At 41.8% G+C, this 15,211-nt stretch overlaps 3 protein-coding genes across 4 annotated transcripts in view; 1 reads left to right on the top strand and 2 right to left on the bottom strand.

Annotated features, from left to right (window-relative positions):
• Positions 1-766: 766 nt before the first annotated feature.
• On the top strand, positions 767-4,291 carry nudt12 (nudix (nucleoside diphosphate linked moiety X)-type motif 12). Of its 2 annotated transcripts, none has more exons than XM_035380123.1 (7): positions 767-820; positions 1,429-1,663; positions 2,149-2,723; positions 2,831-2,998; positions 3,126-3,239; positions 3,333-3,532; positions 3,636-4,291. In XM_035380123.1, exons 2-7 carry the CDS (start codon positions 1,458-1,460, stop codon positions 3,744-3,746), a joined length of 1,374 nt encoding a protein of 457 aa, XP_035236014.1. In that variant the 5' UTR covers positions 767-820; positions 1,429-1,457; the 3' UTR covers positions 3,747-4,291. The 2 variants fall into 2 exon arrangements, with proteins under 2 accessions (XP_035236014.1, XP_035236013.1); XM_035380122.1 differs by having other exon boundaries at positions 794-870.
• A 769-nt stretch (positions 4,292-5,060) lies between these two features.
• Positions 5,061-12,300, bottom strand: LOC118237160 (macrophage immunometabolism regulator-like). Its single transcript, XM_035435625.1, has 3 exons — positions 12,296-12,300; positions 10,537-10,699; positions 5,061-8,014 (listed from the first exon to the last, which is right to left on the bottom strand). The coding sequence occupies exons 1-3, from the start codon at positions 12,298-12,300 to the stop codon at positions 7,373-7,375; spliced, it is 810 nt and encodes a 269-aa protein (XP_035291516.1). The 3' UTR covers positions 5,061-7,372.
• Positions 11,222-15,211, bottom strand: part of LOC118206649 (mitogen-activated protein kinase kinase kinase 1-like) — a 24,509-nt gene continuing 20,519 nt past the window's right edge. The window contains exons 19-20 of the mRNA XM_035379583.1: positions 14,256-14,387; positions 11,222-13,903 (exon numbers count right to left, since the gene is read on the bottom strand). Of these exons, the coding sequence (XP_035235474.1) occupies positions 13,754-13,903; positions 14,256-14,387 (282 nt within the window). The 3' untranslated portion in view covers positions 11,222-13,753. The remainder of the gene's footprint in view (positions 13,904-14,255; positions 14,388-15,211) is intronic.

Raw genomic sequence — 15,211 nt, 5'->3', positions numbered from 1 at the left:
TGGTACGCTAATTGAAATCTAACTGCTCTCTTGGGCCTGGTGATGAAGCGGGGCTTCAGTTTAATGTGTCAGTTCTGTGGTAAAGCTTTAATGTATAGCGTACTGACTCAGCTGCGATGGAATGAGTTCATATCCTGAGTCAACCATACTCAAGCGTATCTGAGACACAGACATAAAAAAAAGGACTTTTTCCCGCAGATGTGCTCTAATGTGTTGTATTCTACAACAACTTATTAGTACAATGTGTAAATCCAGCCTTTAGGTACTGTGTATATGGTCATATTTAACAATATATTGACTCATTGTCTAGCAGTTGTTCGATACTGAAATCATATTTCACCAAGTTAACTGGAACCACACCTTTAAGAAACCACTGGCTTGGTTTAGGTTGATGTTGCTGTGCAAAATCACATATGTTTGCAAAGTCAGATTGAAAAAAAAAAAGGTTTACGATATCTGAACATTCCTTCAAATCAATACATGTATACACTATACTTCTGGATTCTACTTTTATGGTAGGAGGGAGGAGCCTTGTTACCAGCCTGCTATGTTTTCACTGCAAATCACCAGAGCAATAAGCATCAAACGCTTATAAACGAAGGAAAAAACGACTAACCATAAAACCTGCAAATTTACATGCACCTGCGGTAGGTACTTTTTGGATCGAGCCCAGCCCAACAACGTTTTTGCCATTTTCATCTTTCTTTTTTTAAAGTTCCTTCTAATAAAACCACAAACCCCATCATCCTTTGCGAACTTCTGCTTGTATGACAAGTCGGATGTATAGCAGTGATTTTTTTGGACTTCGCCGTTGAATAAGGTTAGAAACCGCTTTCAAGTTTCCTACTGGTCGTACTGACAAATATCCAGGTTAGCACCTTAACCTATCTTTATAACAATACATAGCTAGCATAACCACATAGTCTAGCGTTATTGAAATAATTTGTGCATAACAAACTAGCTAGTTTTCAATGTACTAATCGTGCAGACCGTACAAACCCCAAACCAACTTATTTACCTCAACTAGCGTTCGCTGTAACATTAGCCTAGCTGCATACATTTGGGTTTAGCTGATCTCAGTGACTGTGTGGTTGACCATTCTAAATCGTTGTTCAGCATTTTGTTGGTTAAAAGCTGGAATTAGTTATGTGAATGGAATGGTGTTTTGTGGCTTGGCCATAGCATTGCGGCGACGCTGCAATACACTCACATGCCTGATGCCTGTACAATGTCAAATAACTCCACACTTTTGCGTATGTGGCTCCGTCCTCCCAGTGGCTACTGGGCACGCAATCTATGTCGTCAGCAGGCGCAGATTAATGCGTCATGGCTTGTTCAGGGGTTCTCAAACCCAAACTAACCACAACTGTACACCTGAATTGTAACTACGACTGTGATTAATTGTTTTTGTTTGCTTGTATTGTGTAGACTAGAGAAACATGCCCGGAGTCTGAACAATGGCAAGTGTAGGGATGAGCCCGAAGGACGAGATGGTGGCGCGGTTTCTGGACGCGGCTGCCAGGGGAGAAGTGGCGAAGGTGTCAGCGATGGTCGCCCAGTCCAGCTCTTTGGTCGACGCGAGCGGGGAGAACGGGTGGACGGCGCTGATGCTGGCCGCTAGAAACGGGCACGCGGACGTGGTCAACACCCTGCTCTCTAACGGGTAAACGTGCCGGGACACTGACACTACTTTTTCAGTCTTCTCTTTCGTTTTACTAAGGCTAATCACTAAGGCTAATGTGGGCGGCAGGGTAACCTAGTGGTCGGGTGTTCGACTGGCAACTGTGGAGCATATAGGGATGCTGGACATATGGGGAGGCTGACTTGTATCTGGAGAGATGAAGTTGGGGTCCCTACAAGATAGTACTCTGCCGTTGGGCCCTTGAGCGAAGCCCTTAACCCAAACTGCTCCAGGGGCTTTACCCCTCTTTTCTCTCTCCCACTTGCACGTTTTCTCACCGACCTTTCTTCCAGAGAGTCCAAGAGAAATGTGTTCTCAATGGACCTTCCCTGGTTCAAATAAAAGATTTTAAAAAATTACAATAATATGCCTCTGACCAGACAAGAATTTAAATAGTTTGTATAGTAGTGGAATCTGACTGTCTTTATGATATGATATGACTCAGTCTCTTCCCCTCTGTGCATAAGGTGTGACAAATCATTAGCAAACCAATCTGGTCAGACGTCCTACGACCTCGCCAGATTCTGGGGACACAAACATATAGCCGGTCTTCTGGCTAACAGCAAAGGTGTCGACAGTCACCATCTGCTGCCCGGTAGCAGCACAGAAGGACACGAGAACTACTTCAGCCGGGAGTTCCTGAACAGGATGAGCGAGAAGCGGACGGACGGCCAGTGGCTGCAGGCGAAGCAGTCCTCCCCAGCGTCCGTCTTCATCCTCTTCCTCAACCTCAACCCGCTGGTCACTTCGGGGGCTGAGGAAACGTCCGAGAGCAAGGCGGATTTTAGACTGTGTCGACTTCGCTGGGGGTCCGTGGAGGAGCTCGCGACGAGGCCCGGGACCACGCTGGTCTTCCTGGGGGTGGAGAAGCAGGCGACGCCCCTCACTCCATCTCCGGCGGGCGACGAGGACGGGCTCACGGCGTGGTTCGCCCTCAACACCGACAGCGACCCCACCAAAGACCTGCGACTTTCAAATCCCAACGGTTTTTTCCTTAAGCCGTTCGTGCCACGACTTCTACAGCTAAGTTCAGATGAGGCCGGTGAGGAACGTTTGGGATAATACACAGAAATAATAAAATGCCCGTAAGTTAAGAGCGTACAGATTTCGGAACTAGGTATTCATCCCGCGCTTTCTTTTGCCTGTCAGGGGTTGTTGCTCAAGCGAGGTCTGTCCTGGCCTGGCACGACCGGTACAGCTTTTGCCCCACCTGCGGGGGCAGGACCAAAGTAGACGAGGGGGGGTACAAACGGACCTGTTTAAAAGAGGACTGCAGGAGTCGGCAAGGCATTCATAACACGTGCTATCCTCGTGTTGGTAAGAGAATTACACGATTTTGATTTAGCGCTTATTTAACTCTGTACCGTCTATTAATTGGCCTCTTGGTCAGAGTATGTGTTTCAACATGGCATAATAATGATAATAATCTTGATTCTTGGTGCAGATCCAGTCGTTATAATGCTGGTCATTCACCCGGATGGAAACCAGTGCTTGCTGGGAAGAAAGAAGGCTTTCCCTGCAGGAATGTTCTCCTGCCTCGCTGGTTTCATAGAGCCCGGTACGTTAACTTCACACTGTGACCTTCGCAGCCATTTGTACAGCTTGGCGATGCAGCGGGTGAGTTGAGTGGATCTCCTCTTTCTTGAGACAGGCGAAGCCGTTGAGGATGCTGTGAGGAGAGAGGTGGAGGAGGAAAGTGGTGTCAAAGTGGGTCCTGTGCAGTACGTGTCCAGTCAGCCCTGGCCAATGCCGTCCTCTTTGATGATTGGATGCCTGGCCGTCGCCGTGTCGACGCACATAAAAGTAGACGAAAACGAAATTGAAGAGGCTCGTTGGTTCACACGGCAACAGGTACAGAATAGCAAACTCAATCTTGTTTCTTCTGAGGGTGGTGAGTTAATTCAAATGGTGAAAATGGTACAGTACGTGCTGAAATATCCATTTTGGTTTGCAGGTGATAGACGTCTTCACAAAGAATAACCAACCAACTTTCACCATACCACCGAGGCAGGCCATTGCGCACCAGCTGATAAAGCACTGGATTGGTGTGCATGCTAACCTGTAAGCTCTAACGGTGTGCACCAGTGGTGGGTACAGGTACTACTGATTTACTATTGAGAAATTTCTGATTAGCCAAAATAAAATGTTGAGTATATGAATAAATTATTTTCTGTTCACAGCAATAATAATTTGATTAACTGCCAGTTATACCAGCTGCTGAATTTACAGAACATTTTATGCAGTAGCTTGAGACCTCAAAGTGATTTATCAGGGATGGAATAATACATCAAACTCAATGAGAAATGTAACTTAGTTTTGCATTGACTGATTAAAATATATCTCCCTCAGCTAGCCCTACTTTAACTCTTCCTAGAATTGAGTTCCATGTCTTAAATCGAATGGTGAATACGGGTCTGAATGGTTAATTAACAGCTAGGCTATATATGCTTGGGTGTATATAAAGGCTTATATAGGTCATTGAAATTTTCCTAGTGTTTATAATGAATCTTTGTGCCTTATATTTTACATAACTAACAACAACTGTGTAAAAAAACTAAATTCATGAGCCATTACACTGTGACAAATAAATATGAATAATGATCCCATTCAGTTGTTGTCCCATAATCACAAATAAAGCAGCATCAGTGATCCAGACCACAGTCAGACTAGCTGCTGTCTGTGTGAAATCAGTACCATCATGCCAGTCACCTATATCAGTCAGTTAGGGGTGCAACTGAGACCATATTGATTTGGGCTTTTTTGTAGCAGACCATAGGGACGAGGGAAAATCGGGAACCGTTTTGGAAAATCACAATTGGATTGTCGAATCACGAGATGTTCCTGGAGGCATGAAGACTGAAATATTAATAGGAGATTTCAGCTATTCCTATCCCCGGGACAAGACACAAAGCTCCGCCAGCTAAATATAGCACTGCTTAATAATGCCTGAGAGAGCTCTGACATAAAATACTGAACCGGACAGGCTCTTAATCTGTCAGGTTACATAAGCGGAGCTTGGAGATCAAGGAAAGCCACGCGTGGCTTGTGTGAAGAAGTCCCCGCCCCTCGTTCCTCATCTGAACAGCCTCGGGGCTAAGGGTGAGGAAGACATCGGCGAGGAAGAACACATTTTCATCGTCTTATGAAATATTGAAACACGTGGGTCCTAAAAGAGTCAACAGGGTAATCCACAGCAGCTTCTCAGTTGCAAATGAGACACGGCATGTCGCGAACACCCCCAACTCAGTCGCTTTAGTTTATAATGGGAAACAAGAAATAGACCCGTTACAAGCTACTTAACAACACAGGGAGGTTATGCTTACATCATTCATGTTACAAGTAAAACAAATGAATCAAGTAAAATATGCAGATACCTATACAATGTTAGCGGCAGCATTTTTATGTAGTCATACGTATATCATGCTATCCTTACTCATAACCACCAGTAGAGGTTCCAGCGATTTTGCAAAGTCTAGAAAGCATTCAGGACCATGGACAGTAACACCCACCCACATCAATGCACAGCTGAGGCTTATTGGCAATTGGCCCAGCTGTTGCTGATTGTCTTCATCATCACAAAACCAAATTGAGCAAAACAGAAAAGAAACCAAACATATTTCAGGGCATATCTTGGAAATCAAAGCATATTTTTAATTTAATATTACCAATAGAGGCAAAGCATCACATAAGCATCTTAAATAAATGCAACAAAACAAATATAAATTCTTCAAGTCAGGCTGTTCAGTTCCTAATCCTTATCACAGTCACAGTATATTCTTTTAATTAGAGCTGGCATTTCCATTTAGTATAAACTGGTACTTGCTACTCTAATATAGCAGCTTTGAAAATTTTCCTTATGTCAGCTCATCAAATAAGGAAAACATAACTATAATCAGTATGGCCTATACTCACTCAATTGTCAGTTTCTGCTAGTCCTACACGTACAAAATGTACAGAAAATGTGTATCATTTATTTTTTGTCAAACACTTTCATAACAGTACCACATGTCAAAACAGTGCAAGAATAGAAGCAATGGAAAATAAATCTGCAATTTATCAGTATCTAAATGTAGACATGAACATAGTAATATTTGTATCAGTACGGGAAAATGTGTAGGAACACGTCTGGTCAAAAACTGGGATGGTTAAGATATAAACAAAACAAAAATAAAATCTGAAATAATAAAATACTAATAGCCAAGAAGACGATCACAACTAAACAAGGTTCATTCTTACATTGATAACTGACACAAATGGCAGCACATAAATTTCCCATAAAATGTTTGAGTGGACAGTGAATAAACATGGTCTGTATTCATACAGTAGACACTTGCCTCAAGTAAATTAAGTTAAAACTGAGTTTGACTTCAGAAAAGAAAAAAATGCTTTACAACTCCAATCATCCTGGACTGCAAATAAGTTTTATAAGTTAGAGTTACTGTAAGTGTTGCAGTATATGGGTTTTTTTTATTGCTTTTCCTTACTTCATTGTACTGGGGGAAATTAAATTAACCTTTGTTCACTGAACATGACCTGTCATCTAAGAACAGAAAAATGCACACAACTACTACTTTTACCAATAATATAACCCCCAAGCATACCGATGGCTTCAATTTAAGCTGGTAACACAGAAAATTACATCAATTCATCAAAAAAAAATTCATCATGTATTCTTGAAAAATATTTGTTTATAATGTTTCGTGTTACCAAACTCTTATTTCATATTAAATAAATACCCATTATAACTAAACAAGATCATTTTAACAAACAGAATTATTAGTGAATTTCATGGTAATACAGACTACATGTAAATATTTATACTTCACTTTCACAGGGAAAATGTTCAAAACAAAATGGCACACATTACCATAACAGAATTAATTTAAAAAGTAAAGATCCCTTTCAAATTTTGCCACATCATGGGTGTATTTGGTTTGCACTTTCAGTGCTAAGGAAAATAAGATGTTATCCTTTGGTCTCAAAGGTTATGCATTAATATACTACACATCAGTATTTAAACCGTATGAATGTATATGTATAAAAGCATATTTTCCAGTTAAATCTCAAAATCCCATCTCATTTCCTGAACCTTTACAGTTACTGCACTTGGGAGAAATGTGGGTCATTCAGGTGAATGATCAGAGCTTAACATGAGTGCCCTACTGAGGTACTCCTACACAAATCCCCTCAAAAAGTGACATTTTGAATAACCATACGATTGCATAAGTCAGCATTTGACATACAGCCATTTAGTAGTTGATATTTAAGGTTCTTAAGGTACACATGGCTATTTATACAGGCCTGGACAGCAGAAGGGGAGGGGTTTTAAGGTGAGTTAAGCCGTAATTGTTCATGTAATGTTTAGTAAACACAGTGTACACTCGATGGCCATCAGTGCAATAAAATGGCAGAAAAACTCAATTCAGCTTTTCATGGGGTTTTTTCAATCCCCAAAAACATACATTAGGCATAACCATGTTATTGCTTACGCTGAAATACTTAACCTGCCCGTGTTAAATAGCCCTCTAAATGCACACAATTGTTTTGTTTTTTTCTATTGAAACACACACCTTTCTGTGCAGACTGTGCACAATCTCACCATTGCCCACAGGAGTCGACAGAACAGGATTAATGGCCTGTAAGCACGCGCTCTCTGACCGAGCGGTGGCGATTGGTCTGTGCGTCCGCGACTCACGTCTTGTCGCGGGCGAACGCGCGTTCCGCCCGGAGCGTGAGGTGCTGGAGCTGCCGCTGCAGGACGTCGGTGTCCGCCGGCTCCCGCACCCTCATCTTGTCCAGGTTGAGGTAGTCCAGCGATTTGGAGTGCGGCCGCCTGCCCCTCAGGAGGCAGAGCGGGAGCGGCCCGTGCAGGGCCCGACCGGGCTCCGCCCCCGGCGCCCTGAGGCAGCGCTCGCCCGAGCTGGGCATGCGCCGCCGCCGCCGCCCGCCCGCCGCCGGGATCTCGTACGGCTGGTAGTAGCGGCTCTTGGTCTTGTAGAGGCGGGCGGCCCGGTGGAGGGCCGGGTCCAGCGGCTTGGCGCGCGGGGTCGGCGCGGGCGAGGCCTCCGCCGCGGTCGGCTCGCCGCCGGGCCGCTTGTGCGCCGCTTTGAGGAGCTCCTGCCCCGTGGCGAAGCCCACCAGGTAGCTGGAGTCCATGTGGAGGATCTGGTACCCCGAAACGGGGCCTCGGATGGGGGAGCAGGGCGTGCTGGAGCACCGCGGCCTCTCCCCCTCCGGCTTCAGCGCGACGTTGAGCTCGGCGGTGGCGGTGGTGGCGGCGGCCGGGAGAACAGAGACCGGCGCTCTGGACGCTCCGGCGACTTCCATCTTCACCTGTAAACACACGGCCATACAGGCGGGGACGTGAACATCGGTCACTGCGAGAGGCAGTACTGTACGAGAGCAGGTAAAACTGTGTGAGTGCAGACTTTCAGGTTTAACTAAAAATAAAATGTAGATTTTAAAAAATGAAGACTGGGATAAAAAAATTTTTTAAAAACATACTTTCACCAATACGCAAAACAAAATTAATATTTTGGGCATTTGTGTTTCATTGTTTCATGTTAAAATTTTAAACAGAATATTTTCAGGGATCTGCTTATTTTCAGGGAATATTTTCATGTTTTAACCAGCATTTTAGATATCTATTTGACCTAGGGCTGAACCGCAGTTTAAATGCCTAAAGAATGACTGCCATATATCACAATGTGGATACAGGTATAACAGGCAAACATATAATACTTTCAGATGGGAACTAACTATGTGATAGCTATGTTGTATATTTTTTATTTAAGTGCAGAAAAGCCAAAGAGGCATTAATGGCCAGAATGAACGCCAAAAATAGTCTCTTTGCCACATACAAATTCAATTACAATGGACACTAATGTAGTTCTGAAAGTACAGTTCAGTGCTGTTTACATGTCCAAAGCCTTGACTATTCTAAGAACAGGAGAGTGGCACATTAGGTTTAAATGGTGGAAATGATAATAAGGGCCTAGTGTGACTATTAATTTCACTGAATGTCCCAGCTGGCGGACTGGAGCAACCTTGCTATCGGTCCAACCAATCAAAACATGCTTTCCCCAGATGAAAACAATCTGTCATTGAACAAAAACACCAGAAGGCCCGTTAAAATGTAGGTCAGGCTTATTCAGCTAAGTGTGGAAAACATTTGGTTTCAGGAATACATTTTTAAAAAACAAGATCAAAATCTGATTAAGCCTTAGGTTTGGTTTTAGTCCTGCTGCGTGTTTTTCTTGTTTTTCCATGTTTGGAACGGATTCAAAACCAACAGGGACTTTCCAAGCAGAATTCCATGGTTATCAAATCAAAACTAAGATTTTGGCCCCATATTTGCAAACAAATATCAACATGGAAAATTTTCAAGCACAGACAAACTGAAAACCTTCCAATGAGGACCACATTTCCATTAAAGATGTAGGGTTCATATTTATAAAGTACAAGACCCATTATAATCTAGGACCATCTTTGGCTTTTTGTTCATAATGGATATGATATAGGTTATACCTATGAACATGAAAAGGTTATGCCGTGTAGAGCAAAGAAAACTGATCCAAGATCAGCACCTACTAGTCCAAAATAATATTATTAATAGGGACCGAGGTGTCACACCCCAGTTGCACAGTAGTACTTTCAAAGAGCAAACTAAAGAAATAAAAAGAATAGGTTCATGGATAATGGCTGTCAAATACCAGCCTCCATTATGTGGAAGAGCTAGCTAATTATAATGTAACAAGGAATCTGTACCCACATTATAGGCGATATTAAGCAAAACCCGGCGCGGTGTAGAGTACACCCACCAACCCTTAAATTGGCAGATAGCACAGTCTACCTGGCATCACAATAGCCTTTTCCGCATTTTTGGAACATGCTTTAAATTCTATTTTCTTACTCTCGATGACATTTATGAGGGGGCTACCCAAAGAAAATGAACTAATTAGAAATGAACTCATTGTTCATTTCAGTAGAATGGCTAACGTTAAAAATGTCAGCTTCAACATGAAACATTTTAGTCTATTTTTTGTAATATCCATCACCACGTTCCATAAACATATCATTATGACACGTGGTATGAAAAAACACGTTGTGCATAAACAGCACTTGCCCCAGGAAGCAACACTGAGTTGTAGTACGTTAGCTGCAGGCTAGCCAACATTGACGTTATTGTGGCGAGGCCTGTCCATGAAGCCAATCGAAAACGAATCACTTTGACACGTGAGATGAAAAAACACGTTACTAATTTAGATTAAAACATAGCTACGTGAACATTACCGTTCATTTTTTTAAAAATAATTCACGATTATTTTTATTCGTCTTGACAACCCTTAGCCAGCTAACGTTGTAGCTAACTATAACACAGCATCTATGCAGTTAGCTTGCTAATCTCCTGTGGAAAGCAAAATACATACTTGGTGGAAAGGCGACTAGGCTAACCGTAGCTAGAGGTCCATTATGAGAAGCCCAAGAGCTATGGTAGCTAGCCATCCAGCTCAATTATTGTTTTATTGCCGAGTCATAACAATAAACAAAGGGAAACTAGCTGACCACATTATGCTACCCGAAGTTAGCTAGCTAATTATATTATTATTTCCCCAGTTGACGTCAGGTAGAAAACTAAAGCTGAACATTGTAGTTCATGTCATCCCATCACACATCTCTATCGATTAGCAAAATCATTTGTGTTACAGTTTCATTTGGGTTGATAACTGGCATCAGTTATCAACCCAGATGAAACTGTAAGAAATCACGAGCTGCTGTAAAACGCCTCACGGCATACACACGACTTGTCTCCTCCGCGAATGCAAGCAATAATTTTCGAAGGAAAACATACAGACCTTGACTGCAGACGACGCTATACTGCCGCACTCACACCTCTTCCTCACGTAAGACAGCAGCCCAATCTCTCCCACCAGCCCCAGTAAGGGTGTTGCCCACCTTATAGGCTCGTCACTGTGGGGTGGAGCGATGCTTTTGTGGAAAACTAGGACAGAAGCGGTTCTTTGGCATCAGTTTGTTTTAGCGGAGACACTTACACCGAACAATTTATATATTTTAGTAGGCGCATAGTAGTTTCTAGGTAACTAGCTATATAATTGTTGAGGATTTATGATGCATTGGATAGGAGCGCAGCTAATGTGGAATGGTGCGTTTATAAATATACCACCTAGGCTAGGTTAGGTTCTGTTAGTCCTTACAGTCACCCTTACCTTATGATCACTTAAATCAATTAATTCCACATTTTATACGAGCAGGATTCAACCTTTTTATCCCCCTATAAATATTTATCATAAATATTCATTCCAACTCATTATCAATGATAAAAAACTTATTTGATTCAAAATGTTCAATTCAGCTTGTTTCTTTTCAAAACGTATGCACTCATATCAAGAATGTATAAATAATTCCTCACTTAAAGTACGAGTGATAGGTATTAGCAAACTGTGCGTTTCAAATGTCCATTTAATATGGGAAGTTAGGCTATCACAGCAATTGTCAAATAAATCTGAAACTTAAGTCTTATTTCCCCAGAAAATCTTTTATTTACTATTAAGACGAACACCAGAACATTTCAACAGTATGCTATAAAATGCATCAATTGGCTAAACCTTTAATTAAAATATCTTTATATATTTCAAAATACAAAATACAATTTAAGCCAATTTCTTCTTTACCCAGAGATTTAAAGTTGCTTGCACAATAAGGTGCTAATAGAGGTTAGCCCTTAAGCCCTGGACATCTTCAAAGAAAAAATACAGCAAAATAGCATATATAGAGAAAGTGAACTTTGGTAGAAGAAAACCTATAGTATACCTGAGGTAGTACAGAATGGAATAAAACAGCAATAGACGTTATTTACAAATAAAAAAAAAAAGTACCAAGTGAAACAGGAAATGGCGCAAAAAAAAAAAAAAATCCACATAGCAGTCCAGCTACAATTCAGAAACGAAAATAAGAATACATAACTTCCGCTTTTAAAATAATACAAAATACACCTGTAAGTTTGTAGAAGATGCAGTAAGACGAGAAAATAAATCAAAGCCATGGACATCCATCAGAACTACAGGTGAGATACATTTAAGTAATACTGAATACCTTTTACGTGTCTGAGAGAAATGAGTTTTTCCAGTAAATAAATTGCAAGTGTGCATACATGTAAAGCTCTTACAAAAAAGTAAGAAAAATAAAAACAGTATTAAAAAAATCTGGATTTATGAAGTGGCACAAAAGAAACATGAGTACAAAAGTACATGACTTGTAGCTACTAAACAGTACTTGAACTCTCCAGCCTTAATCCAACTTGTACAAAAATATCTTTATAGACTGAAGTTTCAGTTTAGTAAGATTTTTTTGTTTGTTTTTCAGCCAAATCACAAAAAACACTGATATGACACATCTAGATGAATGGTTTGTTTTGGGGTATCAATGAAACACACATTACATCGTGCAAAGTTTTTTTGCTATTCCGAAATGTTTACAAGAGAGCTCAATTGCCATCTTATTTTGCTTCCTTCACAGATTACAACCAGAATAACACAGTTAGTTAGAACAATGAAATTGGTCAATGAATAATGACTAAAACAAATAAAAATCTACAGCATGCTTCTATGAGTTCCCCTGCTGTTTTCAATACTGAGACCAGAGTATAACATGAGAACACACACAAGCACGCACACATACACACACACAAACACACACGCACACACGCACACGCACACGCACACGCACACACACACACACAAACAGATGTTGCATAACGTAGAAATATACAACAAATAAAAACCTTGTGGAAGACCAGGAAAAAAAACAATGTATATCTTTCCCAAAATAATCCAATATAACTTGTTCATAAAAGCATGTAAATTGTTGACTGAAGTTGAAGGAACAGCACCAAAGAAATATTTGAGAAATATCCGATTCAATGACTAAAAAATATGGCAAAGCTCTATTTAGAGATGGAATGATAATATCCAAGCAAACCTCCTCTTCAGATTCACAAGGGCCAAATGTTATCAGTGAGATTTAAGAAAACAGCAAAAAAATTGTGCCCTGACATCAAAACATCCCCCTGAAACCTTTTTTTTTTTTTTTTTTTAAACATTATAAAGGTCTCAAATTAGAAAGGCTAAATTTGACTAACATGATTCAAATAACACCTAAAAGCACAGAAATGCATTCCTAATACATTACAGTATGTGTGTGTGTGTGTATATATATATATGCTGTATATCACTACATTTCGTCTACTTTTAAAATCCAGATGCTACACATCACATCACTGAAGTATCAGCATCAAAAGTTTTCACATTCATCATTGTTTCTACTTTCATTGTTTATAAAATATCACTTTTCCCTGAAACACGTATAAGGAATATAGCTTAATTTTTCTGATTATTCAAGCTAACCGACCCAACAGTACAATGCACAAATCAGGAGGATGTGTGTACATGTGTGTGTATATATATGGTCATTACATAAAAAACAACAATTAAAGTTGAATAATATCATAATAAATCATTTAGCGACTCTGCTTACCAAGTATACAGCAACGGACAGTGATATACTGTGAAATGCATATGAATGCGTTTGTGGTCAAAAATATTTGTGACTTTTGAGAGGATTAAAAAAAACATTTAAAAAAAACACAATATGCAAATGGATGCAAAAGTGCTAAAAAAAGATTATCAAATAACTTCCTTAATAGAGAAAAAAACATATATTACATAAATAGTATATAGTTTAAAAAATAAGTGTAGGACTTGCCATTAAAGCTGGTGGAATGAGAGTTTATATCGCACTTTTTAACAAGGCACAATTCATGAACAGATCATGTGACTTGCTTTGCATTTTGTGCAAAGGTACAGCAGACAGGGGCCATTGCACGTGGAGGCACATAAGGGCTGTGATTGGTTGCTTTGTGGCTTTCCATGCGATTGGCTGCTTTGAGAGAGCTTTCCTGTGATTGGCTCCTCTGTGGACAGGCGGGGCTCTCAGGGCCTGGGTTGTGTTCCGAGGTCCACACTCTCCAGGCCTGGGTGGGGGGGGAGTCGCTGGCTACCAGTTGAGGCGGAAGATGGGGTGCTTGAGGAGCTCGCGGGACGGAGGCCGGTCCTGGGGGTGCAGCTCCAGGCAGCGCAGGGTGACGTCCCGCAGGCCCGGGGAGAGGTGGGCCGGGATCGCCGGAGCCGTCGTGGCGCTCGCGATCTGAGAGTACGGCAGTCCGTCAGTACAAACTGTGCACAAAGTGTCACAAAGTGACCGTAAAGGGTCACAAAGTGTGCACATTCACATTTCATTGGTGGCACTGTCGGAACTGATCATGGAGGCGGGCAAGGAGGAAAAGTATAACAGTGAAGATGGAAGAAATTACAAAACTAGCGGTCAAATTCCAATTAATTACTGACCACATACCAGACCTGTACAAATAATTTGAAAACCAGATTTTCCAGTCCAAAACCAGGCATCTGGAAACCCTAACTGCTAGAGGCTGAGGTAAAGCCAAAAATACAACCCCAAACTCCATGTGAACCCCCCCCCCACTCACGGTGCCACTCACCTTGAAAATGAGCGCCAGGTGGTTGGAGTGCTTCTCGGCGTTCCAGGGCGGCTTGGCGCAGGACATCTCGATGATGGCACAGCCCACGCTCCACACGTCGCAGCTGCGGCCGTACTGCTGCCCCCGCAGCACCTGCGACACACACACACACACACACACACACGGCGCGGCCGGGAATGAGCCTCACGTGCAGGGACGAGGGTAACACAGGGATAAAGACACGGAAACCAAGCAGCCAGTGGCATCACATTAATGCCGCAAAAACAGAGAGGAGCGCTCTGGTAACAACAGAACAAAGCTAACGCTGAATGGTGGACGCTATGTTTAGCTGACACCCACAGGACACCTGGAAATACAGTCAGAAGGTAGGTACCAGTCACCGGCAGTCTTGAAAAGGGTCAAAAGATGTCTAACTCCAGGATGTTCAGTCGCTGTAGTTCAGAAACTATATAAGATTCCGTTTTATATGCAATGTAATCAATACAAGTTGGGTGGATGACATTACAGCTTCTGATTTAATTTATTATCATGAAGATAAGCCAAGAACAGTGAAGCACACAGTGGAGATGCTATCTACAAAGATAATGGATGCATACATTCGTTCTTGGCAGAGTCCTGCTTCATAAATCCACTTTAATCACACCTAAGCTTAAAAACTTGGATCCTGTTACTGTTCAGAAAAAGTGTAATGCTCTTTTTCAGCATAAATAAGTTGAAGAGCTGCAGCCAGCTAAAATCCTGATTAAAAATGGTCCGAACCACAAGAACAACAATTAACTAAAAGGCCAGGCGTCGCTGGGTCCTGAAAGGATTAGTTTTGATGGCTTTTGGTCAATGATAAAGCTAAATCCCCTCTATCCTATCAGACACGTGACTGAACTGAGAGTGTGATGATTGCTGGACTCCGCCCTGCTTTGTCTGGGGACGTTTACGTAGCTGCTGTTCACACATGCTTA

This window comes from Anguilla anguilla, chromosome 10 (genome assembly GCF_013347855.1).
Source record: "Anguilla anguilla isolate fAngAng1 chromosome 10, fAngAng1.pri, whole genome shotgun sequence".
NCBI classification, from domain to species: domain Eukaryota; kingdom Metazoa; phylum Chordata; class Actinopteri; order Anguilliformes; family Anguillidae; genus Anguilla; species Anguilla anguilla.
This window is presented reverse-complemented; position numbering and strand designations above follow the sequence as displayed.